Raw genomic sequence first — 15,716 nt, forward strand, 5'->3', positions numbered from 1 at the left:
GTTTTGTTATGCTATGCTATTTTTTTTGTATTTTGCTAGGCTATGCTTTGTTATGCTATGGTATGTTTTGTTATGCTATGTTTTGTTGTGTTTTATTATGCTATTCTATGTTTTGCTATGCTATGTTTTGTTATGCTATGTTTTGTTATGCTATGCTTTGTTATGCTATGCTTTGTTATGCTATGTTTTGTTATGCTATGCTAAGCTTTGTTTTGTTATGCTATGCTATGTTGTGTTTCGTTATGCTATGCTATGTTGTGTTGTGTTTTGTTATGCTATGTTTTGCTCTATGTTTTGTTATGTATGCTATGTTTTGTTGTGTTTTGTTATGCTATGCGGTTTTGTTGTATTTTGCTGTTTTGTTATGATACGTTTTGTTATGCTATGCTTTGTTTCGTTATGTTATGCTATGTTTTGTTATGTTATGCTATGTTTTGTTATGCTATGTTTTGTTCTGCTATGTTTTGTTGTGTTTTGGTATGCTATGTTTTGTTATACTATGCTATGTTTTGTTTTGCTATGCTTTGTTATGTTATGCTATGAATTGTTATGCTATGCTATGCTTTGTTGTGTTTTGTTATGCTATGCTTTGTTGTGTTTTGCTATGCTATGTTTTGTTTTGTAATGCTATGTTTTGTTTTGCTATCATTTGCTTTGTTTTGTTATGCTATGCTGTGTATTGTTATGCTATGCTATGTTTTGTTATGCTATGCTGGTGAGGGTGAGAGGGTGTGCGAGGGTGTGCGAGGGTGGGTGAGGGAGGGTGAGGGGGTGTGAGGGTGGTTGAGGGCGTTTGAGGGTGAGAGGGTTGTGAAGGTGAGGGGGTGTTAGGGTGAAGGGGTGTGAGGGTGAGGGGGTGGGAGGGGGTGGGAGAGGGTATGAGAGGGAGGGTGAGGGTGTGTGAGGGTGAGGGGTGAGTGAGGGTGAGGGTGAGTGTGAGGGTGAGGGGGTGTTAGGGTGAGGGAGGGTGAGGGTGTGTGAGAGGGTGTGAGAGGGTGTGTGAGGGGGAGGATGAGGAGGGTGTGTGAGGGTGAGAGGGTTGTGAGGGAGGGTGAGAAGGTTGTGAGGGGGGTGAGGGGTGAGGGTCAGGGGGAGTGAGGGTCAGGGGGTCTGAGGGTGTGTGAGGGTGAGGGGTGTGAGGGTGTGTGAGGGTGAGGGGGTGTGATGGTGAGGGTGTGTGTGAGGGTGAGGGTGTGTGTGTGGGTGAGGGGGGGAGGGTGTGTGATGGTGAGGGGGTGAGAGGGTGTGAGAGGGGGTGTGAGGGTGAGGGTGTGTGAGGGTGAGGGTGTGTGAGGGTGAGGGTGAGAGGGTTGTGAGGGGGTGTGAGGGTGAGGAGGGTGAGGGGTGTGAGGAGGTGAGGGGTGTGAGGAGGTGAGGGGTGTGAGGGTGAGGGGGTGGGTGAGGGGTGGGTGAGGGGGTGTGTGAGAGGGTGTGTGGGGGTGAGGGGGTGTGTGGGGGTGAGGGGGTGTGTGAGGGTGAGAGTGTGTGTGAGGGTGAGGGGGTGTGTGAGGGTGTGTGAGGGTGACGGGGTGTGAGGGTGAGGGTGTGTGAGGGTGAGAGGGTGTGTGAGGGGGTGTGTGAGGTTGAGGGTGTGTGTGAGGTTGAGGGGGTGTGAGGGTGAGTGCGTGAGGGTGAGGGGATGTGAGGGTGAGTGGGTGTGAGGGTGTGTGAGGGTGAGGGGTGTGTGAGGGTGTGTGAGGTTGAGGGGGGTGAGTGGGTGTGAGGGCGTGTGTGAGGGTGAGGGGTGTGATGGTGAGGGCGTGTGTGAGGGTGAGGGGTGTGATGGTGAGGGCGTGTGTGAGGGTGAGGGGTGTGATGGTGAGGGTGTGTGTGAGGGTGAGGGGTGTGATGGTGAGGGTGTGTGTGAGGGTGAGGGGGTGTGAGGGTGAGGGGGGGTGAGGGTGAGGGGGTGGGAGGGGGTGTGAGGGTGAGGGGGTGGGAGGGTGGGAGGGGGTGAGGGGGTGGGTGGGAGGTGAGGGGGTGGGAGAGGGAGGTTGGGTGGGTGGGAGGTGAGGGGGTGGGAGGGTGGGTGGGAGGTGAGGGGTGGGTGGGAGGTGAGGGGGTGGGTGGGTGGGAGGTGAGGGGGTGGGAGGGTGGGTGGGAGGTGAGGGGGTGGGAGGGAGCTTGGGTGGGAGGTGAGGGGGTGGGAGGATGGGTGGGTGGGAGGTGAGGGGGTCGGAGGGTGGGAGGGTGGGTGGGTGGGAGGTGAGGGGGTGGGAGGGTGGGTGGGAGGTGAGGGGGTGGGAGGGAGGTGAGGGGGTGGGAGGGGGGATGGGTGGGAGGTGAGGGGTATGGGAGGTGAGGGGGTGGGAGGGTGGGTGGGAGGTGAGGGGGTGGGAGGGTGGGTGGGAGGTGAGGGGGTGGGAGGGTGGGTGGGATGTGAGGGGGTGGGAGTGTGGGTGTAAGGTGAGGGGGTGGGAGGGTGGGAGGGTGGGTGGGAGGTGAGGGGGTGGGAGGGTGGGTGGGAGGTGAGGGGGTGGGAGGGTGGGTGGGAGGTGAGGGTGGGAGGGTGGGAGGGTGGGTGGGAGGTGAGGGGGTGGGAGGGTGGGTGGGAGGTGAGGGGGGTGCGAGGGTGGGAGGTGAGGGGGTGCGAGGGTGGGAGGTGAGGGGGTGCGAGGGTGGGAGGTGAGGGGGTGGGTGGGAGGTGAGGGGGTGGGTGGGAGGTGAGGGGGTGGGTGGGAGGTGAGGGGGTGGGTGGGAGGTGAGGGGGTGGGTGGGTGGGAGGTGGGTGGGTGGGAGGTGAGGGGGTGCGAGGGTGGGAGGTGAGGGGGTGGGTGAGGGGATGGGAGGGTGAGAGGGTGTGTGAGGGTAAGAGGGTGAGGGTGTGTGAGGGTGTGGGTGAGGGGGTCTGAGGGAGGGTGAGGGGGTGTGAGAGAGGGTGAGGGGGTGTGAGGGAGGGTGAGGGGGTGTGAGGGAGGGTGAGGGGGTGTGAGGGAGGGTGAGGGGATGTGAGGGTGAGTGGATGTGAGGGTGTGGGTGTGTGAGGGTGTGTGAGAGGGTGTATGAGAGGGAGGATGAGGGTGTGTGAGGGTGAGAGGGTTGTGAGGGGGGTGAGGGTGAGGGTGGGGGGAGTGAGGGTCAGGGGGTGTGAGGGTGTGTGAGGGTGAGGCCTGTGAAGGTGTGTGGGGGTGTGATGGTGAGGGTGTGTGAGGGTGAGGGGCGTGTGAGGGTGTGTGAGGGTGAGGGGGGTGAGTGGGTGTGAGGGTGTGTGTGAGGGTGAGGGGTGTGTGAGGGTGAGGGGTGTGATGGTGAGGGTGTGTGTGAGGGTGAGGGGTGTGATGGTGAGGGTGTGGGTGAGGGGGTGTGAGGGTGTGTGAGGGGGTGAGGGGTGTGAGGGGGTGAGGGGTGTGAGGGTGTGTGTGAGGGGTTGTGAGGGTGAGGGGGAGTGAGGGTGTGTGAGGGTGTGTGAGGGTGTGTGTGGGGGTGAGGGGGGGTGTGAGGGTGTGTGGGTGAGGGTGTGTGTGTGAGGGTCAGGGTGTGTGAGAATGAGGGGTGTGTGAGAATGAGGGGTGTGAGGGTGACGGGGTGTGAGGGTGACGGGGTGTGAGGGTGACGGATGGTGAGGGTGAGTGATGGTGAAGGTGAGTGATGGTGTGGGTGTGTGAGAGGGTGTGTGAGGGGGTGTGTGAGGTTGAGGGGCTGTGAGGGTGAGTGTGTGAGAGGGAGGGGATGTGAGGGTGAGGGGGTGTGTGAGGGTGAGGGGTGTGAGGGTGTGTGAGGGTGAGTGGGGTGAGTGGGTGTGAGGGGGTGTGTGAGGGTGAGGGGGTGTGATGGAGAGGGTGTGTGTAAGGGTGAGGGGGTGTGAGAGTGAGGGTGTGTGAGGGTAAGAGGGTGAGGGTGTGTGTGAGGGGGTGTGTACGGGTGAGGCTGTGTGTGAGGGTGAGAGGGAGTGTGAAGGTGAGGGGGTGGGTGAGGGTGTGTGAAGGTGTGAGGTAGGGTGAGGGGGCGGAGGGGGGTGAGGGGATGTGAGTGTGAGGGTGGGGGTGTGTGAGGGCAGGGTGTGTGAGGGTGAGGGTGGGTGAGAGGGTTTTGAGGGTGATAGGGTTTTGAGGGTGAGGGGGGTGAGTGAGGGTGTGTGAGGGGGGTGTGGGTGAGGGTGTGAGGGGGTGAGTGAGGGTGTGTGAGGGTAAGAGGGTGTGTGAGGGTGTGAGGGTAAGGGTGTGTGAGGGTCCGAAGTAAATGGTGGCAGGGCAGACATCATAAGACAGCGAGAAACACAAATGTTAAGATAACAGTGCTCGAAGGGTTGTGAGAAGGTGGAAATGGGATTTGTTGGACCTGGCCTCGTGGCATGGTCCCACTCCTCCCGCATGGCGGATCCCGGACTACCTCGACCCCTGTTCCCCGGCCAAGAATGGCACCTTCCCCCTGCCACGAGTGTCGTCCCTCCGGGCCACCCCCCAGTTCTCCCCCGACGGAACGAATAGTTTCTTTCCTGTCGGTGTAGTTTTGCAGCTTGAAGATCTTTCTGGATTCACTATGCTGTGCATATTCCGCGGTGTTGTGGTTGGGTCCGGATTCGTAGTCTTTTCTTTGTTTTTTGTTTTTTTGTAGCCCTTGTGGGCGTCGGCGTCACACCTCCTCGGGTGCATTTCCGGTGACGTCGGCATGCTTCCTGCGGAAGCTCCCACTCTTGGGCGCCATCTTCAGATTCTTTTTTCCGTGTTTCTTTCTTTTCCGAAGCAATGGCAATGTTCTAGTCAGGTGATAATTTCTTTACCACTTGTCCTTATATTCTCTTACTTCTTCTCCTCCTATTTTCCTTCCTTCCTCCTTTTTTTTTTTGACCACCTCTTTTCTCTCCAGCCTCATCATTCTGGCGGAGGTGGGTGGGTTCGCTAGTGAATCCAGAAAGATCTTCAAGCTGCAAAACTACACCGACAGGTAAGAAACTATTCGTTTTGCAGCGTGAATCTTTCTGGATTCACTATGCTGTGCATAGATTTCGTAGCGGTTTCTCATTTCCGTGGCGGCTGGGTGGAAGATGAGCTCTGGTTTCTGAATATATGCTGGAGCACCCTTTGTCCGACTTGCGCTTCTTTGTTCATCTGAACATCCACGCAATAGTGCTTTGTGAATGTGTGCACCGAAGCCCATGTTGCCGCCAGGCATATGTCTTGTATGGGTGTATTGGCCAGGAAGGCTATTGTAGCCCCCTTTTTTCTAGTGGAGTGGGCGCGTGCCCCCTCTGCCAGTTCTTCTCCTGCTTTTTTGTGGCAGAGTTGGATTGTTTGCGCGATCCATCGTGCAATAGTGGTCTTAATCACTGCCTTGCCCATGTAACTAGTGGCGAACGACACAAAGAACTGTTTCGTTTTCCTGTGTCCTTTTGTCCTTTCAATGTAATGCATGACCGCCCTTCTGGCGTCCAGGGTGTGCACAGCTCGCTCTGCGCTAGTGGTTAGTTTTTGGAAAAAACTTGGTATCTGTATGGACTGGTTCATGTGGAACTTGGACACCACCTTCGGCATGAAGTGTGGGTCGGTCCTCGTCACCACCCTGTCATTGTGTATTTGTAAGTAGGGCTCCTGTAGCGTTAGCGCTTGCAGCTCGCTCACTCTGCGAAGGGACATAATTGCAACCAGGAAAGCAGTTTTCATAGTTAGCATCTTCAAGGAGGCCTTGTGAAGCGGCTCGAAGGGCTCCTTCATGAGTTCCGTCAGGACCACGTTTAAGTTCCATGCCGGTGGTGGCACCCGCTTGGGTGGTGCAATCCTTTTTGCTCCCTCGAGGAACCTCTTTACAACTTGTGATGTGAAGAAGCTTCTGCCCATCTCACCCCTTGTGTATGCCACTATAGCCGCCAGGTGTACTCTCAAGGAGGACGAGCTGAGGTTTTTCTCCAGTAAGTGTGTCAAGTAGTTCAGTACCGTGGAGTCCTTTTTCATTTTATTGTGGAGTCTTTCCCTCCTGCACCACATCGTGAATCTTTTCCACTTAGCGACATAGCACTTCCTTGTGCTGGGCCTTCGTGCCTCCAGAAGGACCCTGAGGGTGCTCTCTGGCAGTCTCAGATGTGCGAACTCTATGTCCTCAGGAGCCATGCTACTAGGCTCATGCTCTCTGGTTGTGGGTGCAGCACCTCTCCGTTCTGCATGGAGAGCAGGTCTTTTCTTCTGCCGAATCTGTGGGGTGCACACTGCGCCATCTCCATGATCTGCGAGTACCATGTCTGCCTCGCCCACTGTGGCGCGACCAGTATCAGGGTCATGGTGCTCGCTCTGCACTTGCTCAGTACTCTGTGTATTAGTGGTATCGGGGGAAAAGCGTACGCAAATTTCCCGGACCAATCTATCCATAGGGCATTCCCAATGGACCCTTCTTCGTGGTGTCTGGATGCGAAGTTTCGGCATTTCGCATTCCGGCGTGTTGCAAACAGGTCCACTGATGGCGTTCCCCACCTGTTGAACAGCCTCCTTGTCTCCTGAGCATTGAGCTCCCACTCGTGGGATGCCGAGGTCTGTCTGCTCAGCCAGTCTGCCTGAATGTTCTCCTTCCCTGGTAGGTGTATGGCTAGCAGGTCTATCTGGAGAGGGATGGCCCACCTCAATATCTCCTGCGCCAGCGTCGAAAGCGTTGTTGACTGTGTTCCACCCTGTTTGTTGATGTAGAACATCGCCGTGATGTTGTCTGTCTGTAGCAACACCCTTTGCCTGTACAGTCTTGTCTGGAAGGCTTTCAGTGCATGGAAGATTGTCTTCAACTCGAGGTAATTGATGTGCTTTGTCGCATCTGCTGGCGTCCAAAGACCCCTCACTTTGAGTTCCTCCATGTGAGCGCCCCATCCCTTCAGGGATGCGTCCGTGGTGATGGTCACTGTCGGATTTGGGAGTGTTAGAGGCTGTCCCCTTATTAAGTTCTCCAAGGTCCACCATGCCATCTCCTTCTGCACTGCGTGCGTCACCACCACAAGATCCTCCCAACTGCCAGAAGCCTGTGACCATTGTTTCTGGAGCCATTCTTGCATGGGTCTCATGTGGAGCCGCACATTCGGCACTAGGTGGATGCACGAGTCCATCATCCCCATGATCTTGCTCGCAGTCCTCACTGTCCGAGCTTGTCCCTTCCGGTAGAGGCGAGTTTCCTTGACCAGTGCCCTTGCTCTCTTCTCGCTGGGGAAAACTTTGCCCTGTAAGGTGTTGATCTCTGCCCCCAGGAAGATCTTCACTTGCTCCGGCTCCATTGAGGATTTCTTCCAATGGACGGAGAACCCCAGGTTTATAAGCGTGCTCGTCACTGTATGTGCATGCTGCTTGCACTTCTCGTACGAGTTTGCTTTCACCAGCCAGTCGTCCAGGTAAGGGTATACGTGTATCCCCTGTCTTCGTAAGTGCGCTGCGACTGCTGCGAGGCACTTCGTGAATACCCTTGGTGCTGATTTCAGTCCGAAGGCCAGCGTTGTGAACTGGTAGTGGCCTCCTCCGATTGCGAACCTGAGCACATGCTTGTGCTTCTCGTTCATCGGTATGTGTAAGTAGGCGTCTTTGAGGTCTATCGTGACCATGAAGTCTCCGACCTGCAATTGCGGCAGCACCTCCTGCAGGGAGGTCATTTTGAACTTTTGTGTTCTTATGAATTTGTTGAGGAACCTTAGGTCTAGGATGGGTCTCATCTTGTCGTCGACCTTTGGTACTAGGAAGTACGTTGAGTATATTCCCTTGTTCCTTTCCCTGAAGGGAACTCTTTCTATGGCCTGTTTTTGTAGAAGTTCTTGCAATTCTTCCTGAAGCCTCGCCAGCTGTTCTCTTGCTGGTGGCTTCCCCCTTGGTTTTCTGTTTGTTGGCTTTCTTTCCAACTCCAAGCAGTATCCGAATTGGATTATGTTTAGGATCCATTTGTCTGATGTTATTTCTCTCCATTCTTGGAGATAGAAATTTAATCTTCCTCCCACTGGTGTCATGTGGTCGTAGGTCCTTAGATCGTCCTGACCCCTTCGTACGTGGTGCCCCCTGGGATCTTTTCTGTGGTCGGGCACCCGGAGGTGTCTGAAGTCACTTCGAGGTGGGCTGCTGCCCCCCTCTTCTATTCTGGCCACGGCCATTTCTCCCTCGAAAGGACTGACCTCTTGGCTGGTATTGCCAGGACTGCCTCTGGTGACCTTGCTGAGCCTGCGAGTCTGCCTGGTGCGTCTGCTGGAAAGCCTGGTGCGATGTACCTGGCTGGTTTCCACCTCTCCCACCGGGCCTCCGTGCCGGGGTGCTTCTTCTGTTGCCCCTGAACTGCAATGCCCCCATGGATCTTGCCGTCTCGTTATCTTTTTTGAGTTGGCATAGTTTCTCGTCCACTGTTGCTCCGAAAAGCGTTTCGCCGTTGAACGGCGTGTTCAGGATACTGTGTTGTACCTCGGGTTTGAACCCTGAGATCCTGAGCCAGGCGTGTCTCCTTTCCGTGACACCCATCATCATGAGCCTGCTGGCGGTGTCTGCTCCGTCCAGGGCCGTCTTAAGGCAAGAATTTGCCGCGTTTTTCCCTTCTTCGATCAATTTTTCGGCCTTCTGCCTGGCATCCTGGGGTAGGTCCTTCACCAACTGCCCCAGCCCCTCCATGATCTGGTACATGTGCCTGTTTAACAGGGCGTTGGAATTAGCCATGCGCCAGTGGGTCGCGGCATTCCGCTCGATCCTTCTCCCCACCAGATTCATCATCTTGCTCTCTTTATCCGGTGGTGGGCCCGAGGTAGTGGATACGCTCGCCCTCTTCCTAGCTGTGGCCGTGATAATGGAGTCAGCGGAGACCTCGCCTCGAATGTAGGCCGGGTCCTTCGAGGAGTGTTTGTATTTTTTCTCTGTTCTGGGAGTTACCGCCTTGCATGTTGCGGGCTCTTTGAATGCTTCCTTTCCCTGAGCCAAGACGCTCTCGAGCATTGGAAGGAACTGGCTTCTTGTTTGTGTTGGGAGCAATGTCTCTAGCAGGAAGTCTGCTTTCTGCTTTTCCTCGTCGAGCTTTAGCTTGAATGCAGTTGCGGCAGATTGTATCGCCGAGTTGTATGCCCCGATGTCGTCCGGCGGCTAGGGTCTCGAGGGGTATGAGTCGACCGCCTCTTCCGGGCTCTCGGTGTCGACGTCTAGGTAATCCTCCTCGTGTGGGTCAGAGGTGGCCGACTCGGCGTCCAACCTACTGCCCTCTTCGTCCTCTTAGCTGTAATCCTCGTAGGGATTCTCTTCACCCTCCTGGTCATCGACCATCTTGTCGCTAGGCACATGTTCGTCGACATGTTCTTCTTCCTCTTCGACCAGATCTAGCACGGCGTGCTTGGTCTTGTGTGGAATCGTGAAGGTACTAATCTCGGCGGCGAAATCTTTTCTCCGCTGCAAGAGGCTTGCCATTTCAGCTTCTAGCCGACGTCTTTTCCTTTCCATCTCGGCCGCGATTTCGGCTTCGGAACGTTCGGCCCCTCTCTTCGCCGCCTGGTTCGGCGGCGAGATTTTTGACGTCGACGGCTTGGACGTCGAACTGGCTTTTGGGTCCTTGGACTCTGCCGAGGCTTTAGGGTCTTTCTCCCTCGACGTCGATCGGTCCCTTTCGGCGACGATCTTCGACGCTTTCTGCTGGTCAACAGCTTTCGGCGCCAGGGACTCCTTCTCCGAGGATCCGCTGGGCCTGCTTGTGGTCGCAGACGGCAGATGTCGCTGCGTCGGCGCCTTCGGGCTCTTGGCCTCGTACTTTCGAGACTCAGAGTCTCTCGTTTTCTTGTGGGACGTCGAGTCTCCTACCTTATCAGGCGTCTTCTTGTAATCGGTCTCTACGACCGTGTAGCTGTCGTCTTCGGTGGCAGCGTTGTCCTCCTCCTCTGAGGACATCCCCAGCTCGTACAGCGATGGCGTTGGGGATTTTCCTTCGAGGGTGGCGTGTGCTACCCTGTCTCTTCATCACACGAAGGGTCTTCTGGGCGAAGACGGCGCAGGCGTTGCAGTCCTCGCTTCTGTGTTCTACCGGTAGGCAAAGGTTGCAAACCGGGTGCTGGTCCTTCTGCGCGTACTTGTGTCTGCAGTTCGGGCAGAACTTGAACGGCGTGTTGTCCCTCCTCGTGCGTTCAGGCCTCCCTGACCGCGTGGACGTCGACGATCGTCGAAGTTCCAGGTTTTCACCTTCTTTTCTCCTCGTTAATGTTCTGTGAAGTCTTCTTTAGTCTTCTTCCAAAATCTCCTCCAACTTCCACTCTTTTCAGTACTTTCTCCAAAAATGTCTGGAGCCCAACGGGAACGATCCAGACCCGACCGCGGAAAAAAGAATCTGAAGATGGCGCCCAAGAGTGGGAGCTTCCGCAGGAAGCATGCCGACGTCACCGGAAATGCACCCGAGGTGTGACGCCGACGCCCACAAGGTCTACAAAAAAAACAACAAAAAAAACAGAGAAAAGACTACGAATCCGGACCCAACCACAAGACCGCGGAATATGCACAGCATAGTCAATCCAGAAAGATTCACGCTGCAAAACTCGACCTCATCTCCCCAACCCTCTCGGCTGGTCCGGACCCTTTCCCGGATCCTCATCTCCGGCCCAGCCGCCATCTTGGACCCTCCACGACCATGCCTCGTGGCCTCGGCCCGACCCCAGCTGCAGGCCCAGCAAAACCCCGACATCGAGGCACCACAAGCCAACCAGGGGGTAAAGAGGCCGCTTGACAAGTCAATGGGGGGAGACGTTTTGATGGACCCCCATCAGCCTGGTTTCGATCGCCCCCAGCCTCCCTGGGCGCTGGCTCCACCCCCCTGCTGGGTGTCTGGACTCGCACATCCCGGACCCTCCGACCTCCAAGTGCGAGGGTCCGGACATCAAAGGGCACCAGCCCTATAACTGGGGCGGCTCCAGAGCAGGAAGGCAGTTGTATCCTGGAGTCGAGAGACACCGAGACGAACTCATCTTCTTGCACCCATTCCTGGAGTCCTGCTGGCGCTGCCGCGGCTCATCTTCGTGAACCATCCTTGGAGTCCTGCTGGCGCTGCCGCGGCTCATCTTCGTGAACCATCCTTGGAGTCCTGCTGGCGCTGCCGCGGCTCATCTTCGTGAACCATCCTTGGAGTCCTGCTGGCGCTGCCGCGGCTCATCTTCGTGAAGCGCCCTTGGAGTCCTGCTGGCGCTGCCGCGGCTCATCTTCGTGAACCATCCTTGGAGTCCTGCTGGCGCTGCCGCAGCTCATCTTCGTGAACGATCCTTGGGGTCCTGCTGGCGCTGCCGCGGCCCATACCAGAGAACCCTCCAGCTCGAGGATTGAGAGCTGTGCGTCAGGCATCCCTGTACCAGACCGGTACTAAGACTGTCCCGCTACCCCCTTCCCACAAAGACTAAACCTAAGAGGGATCCCCGTATCCCGTTCCTTCTGTATTGCGGCCATAACCTGCTTAAGAATACCTATAAAAGTGCTAAGAACCTATTCTTGTGTGGCGTCTATCTGTAGGGGGGTGGTTGCTCGTCTGTTCGATCTGAGGAGAGAGCCCTCACCAGGAGGCCTCTCCCCCTTGCTCGGCCGACCCTCAGGTTTCCCGTCTAACAGGATTAAAGGAGAAAGGATGAAAAGTTAAGTAGGGAAGAGGCCAGAAAGGAGACACTAAGCAGTGGAGTGTGTGGCGGAAACCGGGAAAAGCAGAAAAGAATGTAGATGGATCCGAGAGGGTGCAAGTAAGGTCACATACGGGAGAAGGAAGACTTGTTAGGAGAGTGTGATGAAGCTCTTGGCATTGCTGTGGCGGGCGGGGGAGCGCATTTCTTTGAAGTCTGATTGGGGGCGGAGGCGGGGGAGCAGATCCCTTTGAAGTCTGATGCCGAGGTTTGTGGTGTGCTTTGTGCACGCGCCTGGCTCACATGAGCTGTACCCAATCCGCAGCAGTTTGGGTAAACTTTTGAAAGCCTCACTATAATCTCGACACAAACAAGCATTGCTAAGCAATGCTGTAGGTTGAGACCTATAAAGAGGTGTATATGCTACAAAATGATATGAGGCCTAGGCCTTATTCTTTTTTGTACCTATTTCTATGGTATTTTTTTATTTACCGGGGACTCCCATCTCGACGACGGGGAATGATACAAGCAATGGGAATCTATGAAAGTTCCAATACTGGAGAAAGATGTATTTTAAAAGCTCTCTAGTAATCGCAATAGGTAGCACTAAAATGCGAAAGGCAATTACCACTTTTATATGCCTAGCATGCTTATAAAGTGCAAAACTAAAGTAAAGATGGTCACCAAAGCATTCGTCATCATCTCAGATAAGCTTATAAATTCAATCCCTTACATTTTCCAGGCTATATTAGCGAACTTATGCAAATCAGTGGGAATTGCCCTAGGGCATTCTGAAATCTCTTGGCATTGGGCACTCAAGAGACTTGCATATAAAACTTAAAGGGAACCTTGTTAGATGCATCTAAAGGAAAAAAAGTGGGTGGTAACGCAAATGTTTCTGGGACTATCACACATTATCAGATGAATTAACAAACCAATTGGTTTTAGTCCTTTAAACTGAAAAAATATCACACACTTACCTTTTCACAAAACCAGTCAGTAGGGTCCGGTACATATGTCAAAGAAACCTTACTGCCACCAATAAGCATCGAACCCTGTTGAGAAAATGGAAATATTAACCAACACAATCTAACAATTTGAATAAAATGTTTAAATAGGACGTCAAATTATACCTAGGAAACGAACACTGCAATTTCTCCGATATGTAAATGTATACAATAACATTTTATTCCACCGTGTAAACATTTTTAGGGGGCTTAGGCTAAAATCTAATAAACAAAAAGAATGAAGGGAATGAATACACTGTCTGCCACCAGAATCTTGAAATAAAATAAAAGTAGACATCCTGATGCTCTGTTGTACTAGATGCTACCTATGTCACAGAATGCACACATGTGGAACAACGCCTTCCATGACTAAAATTTGATTAATCAGCCTGACAGATTTTAAGTTAGCAGACAACACATGGGGGTAATCACAGTAAAATTGTTCATATAATGTACCACAATCTCTTGCTACAGTGTCCATCAGCACATAAATATAGCGCCTACAAGGGAACTGGGTTTAAATCCTTCAATGTATTCGTGAGTCCGAGTACTTCTGTGGATGCTCTTATTAATAACACATATTGCATGTAACAATGTAATTTAACTGCGAACGTCCAGGGCAAAGCACAGGGCGCTCCTATAAAACTTAATTTAGAAAAACACTCCATCTAAGAGATGTGTACTGGAGAAGGCACAGACCAACTGAGTTTGAAAGAGAAATATGTCTCAGGACCACTCAGACAGATCTGTTGTCAAATTTGGTAGATTAAATAAAGTCGAGTGAGTGTGTGGAATTAAGTCGATGATGTAACGTTAGAAACTGCAGTAGTAGGGACGACACCAGGCTTCTCTAACGAGTAGTTTGTGAGATACTGGTAGCTTTCCAGCTACTTGCAAGTAGCTCTCCTGCGTGAAGCTCAGCCTACTAAGTCAGAAGATTGTGCTTGACTGAATTGATATATTTATACCAACATTGAAGAGTGTGTATATGAGATGAAAATGTGTGTATATTAAGAACTTATAACCCTATGTTTGAAGAAAAATTGTTGAATTTCCAAAATATATTTAAAGATGAAATTGGATCGACAAATCCTCTGGAATTGGAAAGACTTATTTTCTAGGTGCCAAGAGTATTGCAGCTATGGCTGTTATGTGATACCCATACAAAGGCATTCCAAATTGAGATATACTTTTTACCTCACTCTGACAACCCTGCCTGATGCACTAAGGTGAGCACTGCTGCTAAGCTTGCATTCAGGGGCCAATAATGTCATCTTTTTTGATGTGGTTATATTTACAACACTATTAGTACTGGTAGCTAGGGTGACCTTGTTGATTATAAGTAGCTCCTAATGAAGAGAAGGTCGGCGACCCCTGGTCTACACAATTAAACCTCATAAAAAAGAGTACCAATGCAATTTGTTCGGTCTACAGACAAGACTTTCATCAATATACATGTTTTTAATGTTTTGGCATCTGAATTACTGTTTGAGAAAGAAACAGAAACACAAAGGACTCAGAGGTCTCACTGACATATTCGGTCTGCATGGGAAGAGAAAGCACCTGCTTCTAGTCCATGATGATTCTCCTACTTTGCCCAGCCCTTACAAAGTTCTAAATATTTAAGAATAATTGCGAAGATATCTTTCAGAATTCCGAGAAATGTAATGGAATCCAAGACCCAATAACTGAAACAGTATTTGTGACCACTCACTAAAAAGTGCCTATTCCACATTATAAAATCTCCCACCTGACGGCCATAGGCTTTAGAGAAACAAAGCAATTTAGGATCCGTTTTGTGCGATGTGATACATATTTAACATCCTTAAGTACTTAGGTCCTCTGTAATCAAAGAAATGTTGAGTTGTACGGTAAGTTTATGTGTAAACGTCTGAAACTGACATATACATATATTGATTATCTATCTAAAACACAGCATACTGCATGTATCCTATAAAGCAACCAAAACACACCCCTCACATCTCTCATCCTGAAACACAACAAGGTAGGAATAGATCTATTTGGCAAACTATCGGGAATTATCTTCAAAAGAATTTAATGTGTCAATAAGTTAAAATCCATCTATTAATTTCTGGTGATTTCTCACACACGAAGGTATGAACACAACAAATGTAGTAAAGATAGGTTGTAGCACAGTATATTAATCGCAGGAGCTGCAGCAGTTCAGTATTAGGATATCAGTAATTTTCCATGATTGCTTCAGACCATAAGAACCAGACACTGAATTCAGTTGAAACAGAGAATTTTTCTCTTTTAAAAGACAGAGAATTAATCCACTGAACTTCAAAAGATGACTCAATCGGCCTTTGCACCTAATGCTTGAATCATTATGCTTCTTGTCTTTATAAAAACTAGTATACATTACCATAACCCTAATGTGTAACAAGCCTCATGGCACTTGCAACAAGTAATCAAAGCGCCTCTCCAGAAAACTCGATAACGCAATGCGTATACTATGTCTTTAAACATTAAAAATTGGAAAAATGCAAAGCGCAACTATAATATTACTCTCTTTTACACTATTGAAGTAAATACATTCTGTAAGAAATAAATAATAAAAACTTGTCAGCTGCTGTGTGGCACCCTGAAGTGTGCAATCCAAGGGATTGTTGAGCTTGCCCCCTGTTCATTTGGAGGTCTCAGGGACATTAAAGGTCTCCTAAGAGGGACCAAACAGTCTACCTGTGACACCTGAAGAGTGGTGCCCTCAAGTGCCCACATCATCTGCTAGATCTCAACTGGTAGCGCGGCGTGTGCGCGGAACTAAGAATTGTGCCTGGAGACTAGATTGCCTTATGCGGATCCACAAACTCTTGTCCCCATCCAAGGAGTGTGGCTCCCGCATACTGTGGACCTTGGCACGCGTAAGTGATGCGTTGGTGTTGAGCGGATTCACTGGCTGCGAGACCCAGAGTGGACAACTTTGTCGAACGTGCTGCATCTATCTCAGGTGACAAGCTGATTGCATGCTCATTGCGTGTGGTGCCAGATTCACAGGTTACGATCCTCAGATATGGGTGCGTAACCCTAGTAGTGTCTCGTTCTACCTCATGAGGTATTGCTGAACTTGCGCCTGTGTACATGTCCGGAACTGTCTGGTACGACCAAGATCCCTGAGCACCGGACATTGTGCCTCATTTCCAGGAAGGTACGGAGTTTGCAAATCCTCATTGTGACAGGAATAGTCT

The 15,716-nt window shown here is 51.9% G+C and overlaps 1 protein-coding gene across 1 annotated transcript in view; it reads right to left on the reverse strand.

Annotated features, from left to right (window-relative positions):
* LOC147692587 (RNA-binding protein 6-like) overlaps window positions 1–15,716 on the reverse strand; it is a 1,208,024-nt gene that overhangs the window by 534,895 nt on the left and 657,413 nt on the right. Inside the window, exon 8 of the mRNA XM_086938798.1 lies at window positions 12,481–12,555. Within this exon, the coding sequence (XP_086794924.1) occupies window positions 12,481–12,555 (75 nt within the window). The remainder of the gene's footprint in view (window positions 1–12,480; window positions 12,556–15,716) is intronic.

The sequence above is a fragment of the Lissotriton vulgaris genome, chromosome 9 (genome assembly GCF_964263255.1).
Source record: "Lissotriton vulgaris chromosome 9, aLisVul1.2, whole genome shotgun sequence".
In the NCBI taxonomy this organism is placed as follows: domain Eukaryota; kingdom Metazoa; phylum Chordata; class Amphibia; order Caudata; family Salamandridae; genus Lissotriton; species Lissotriton vulgaris.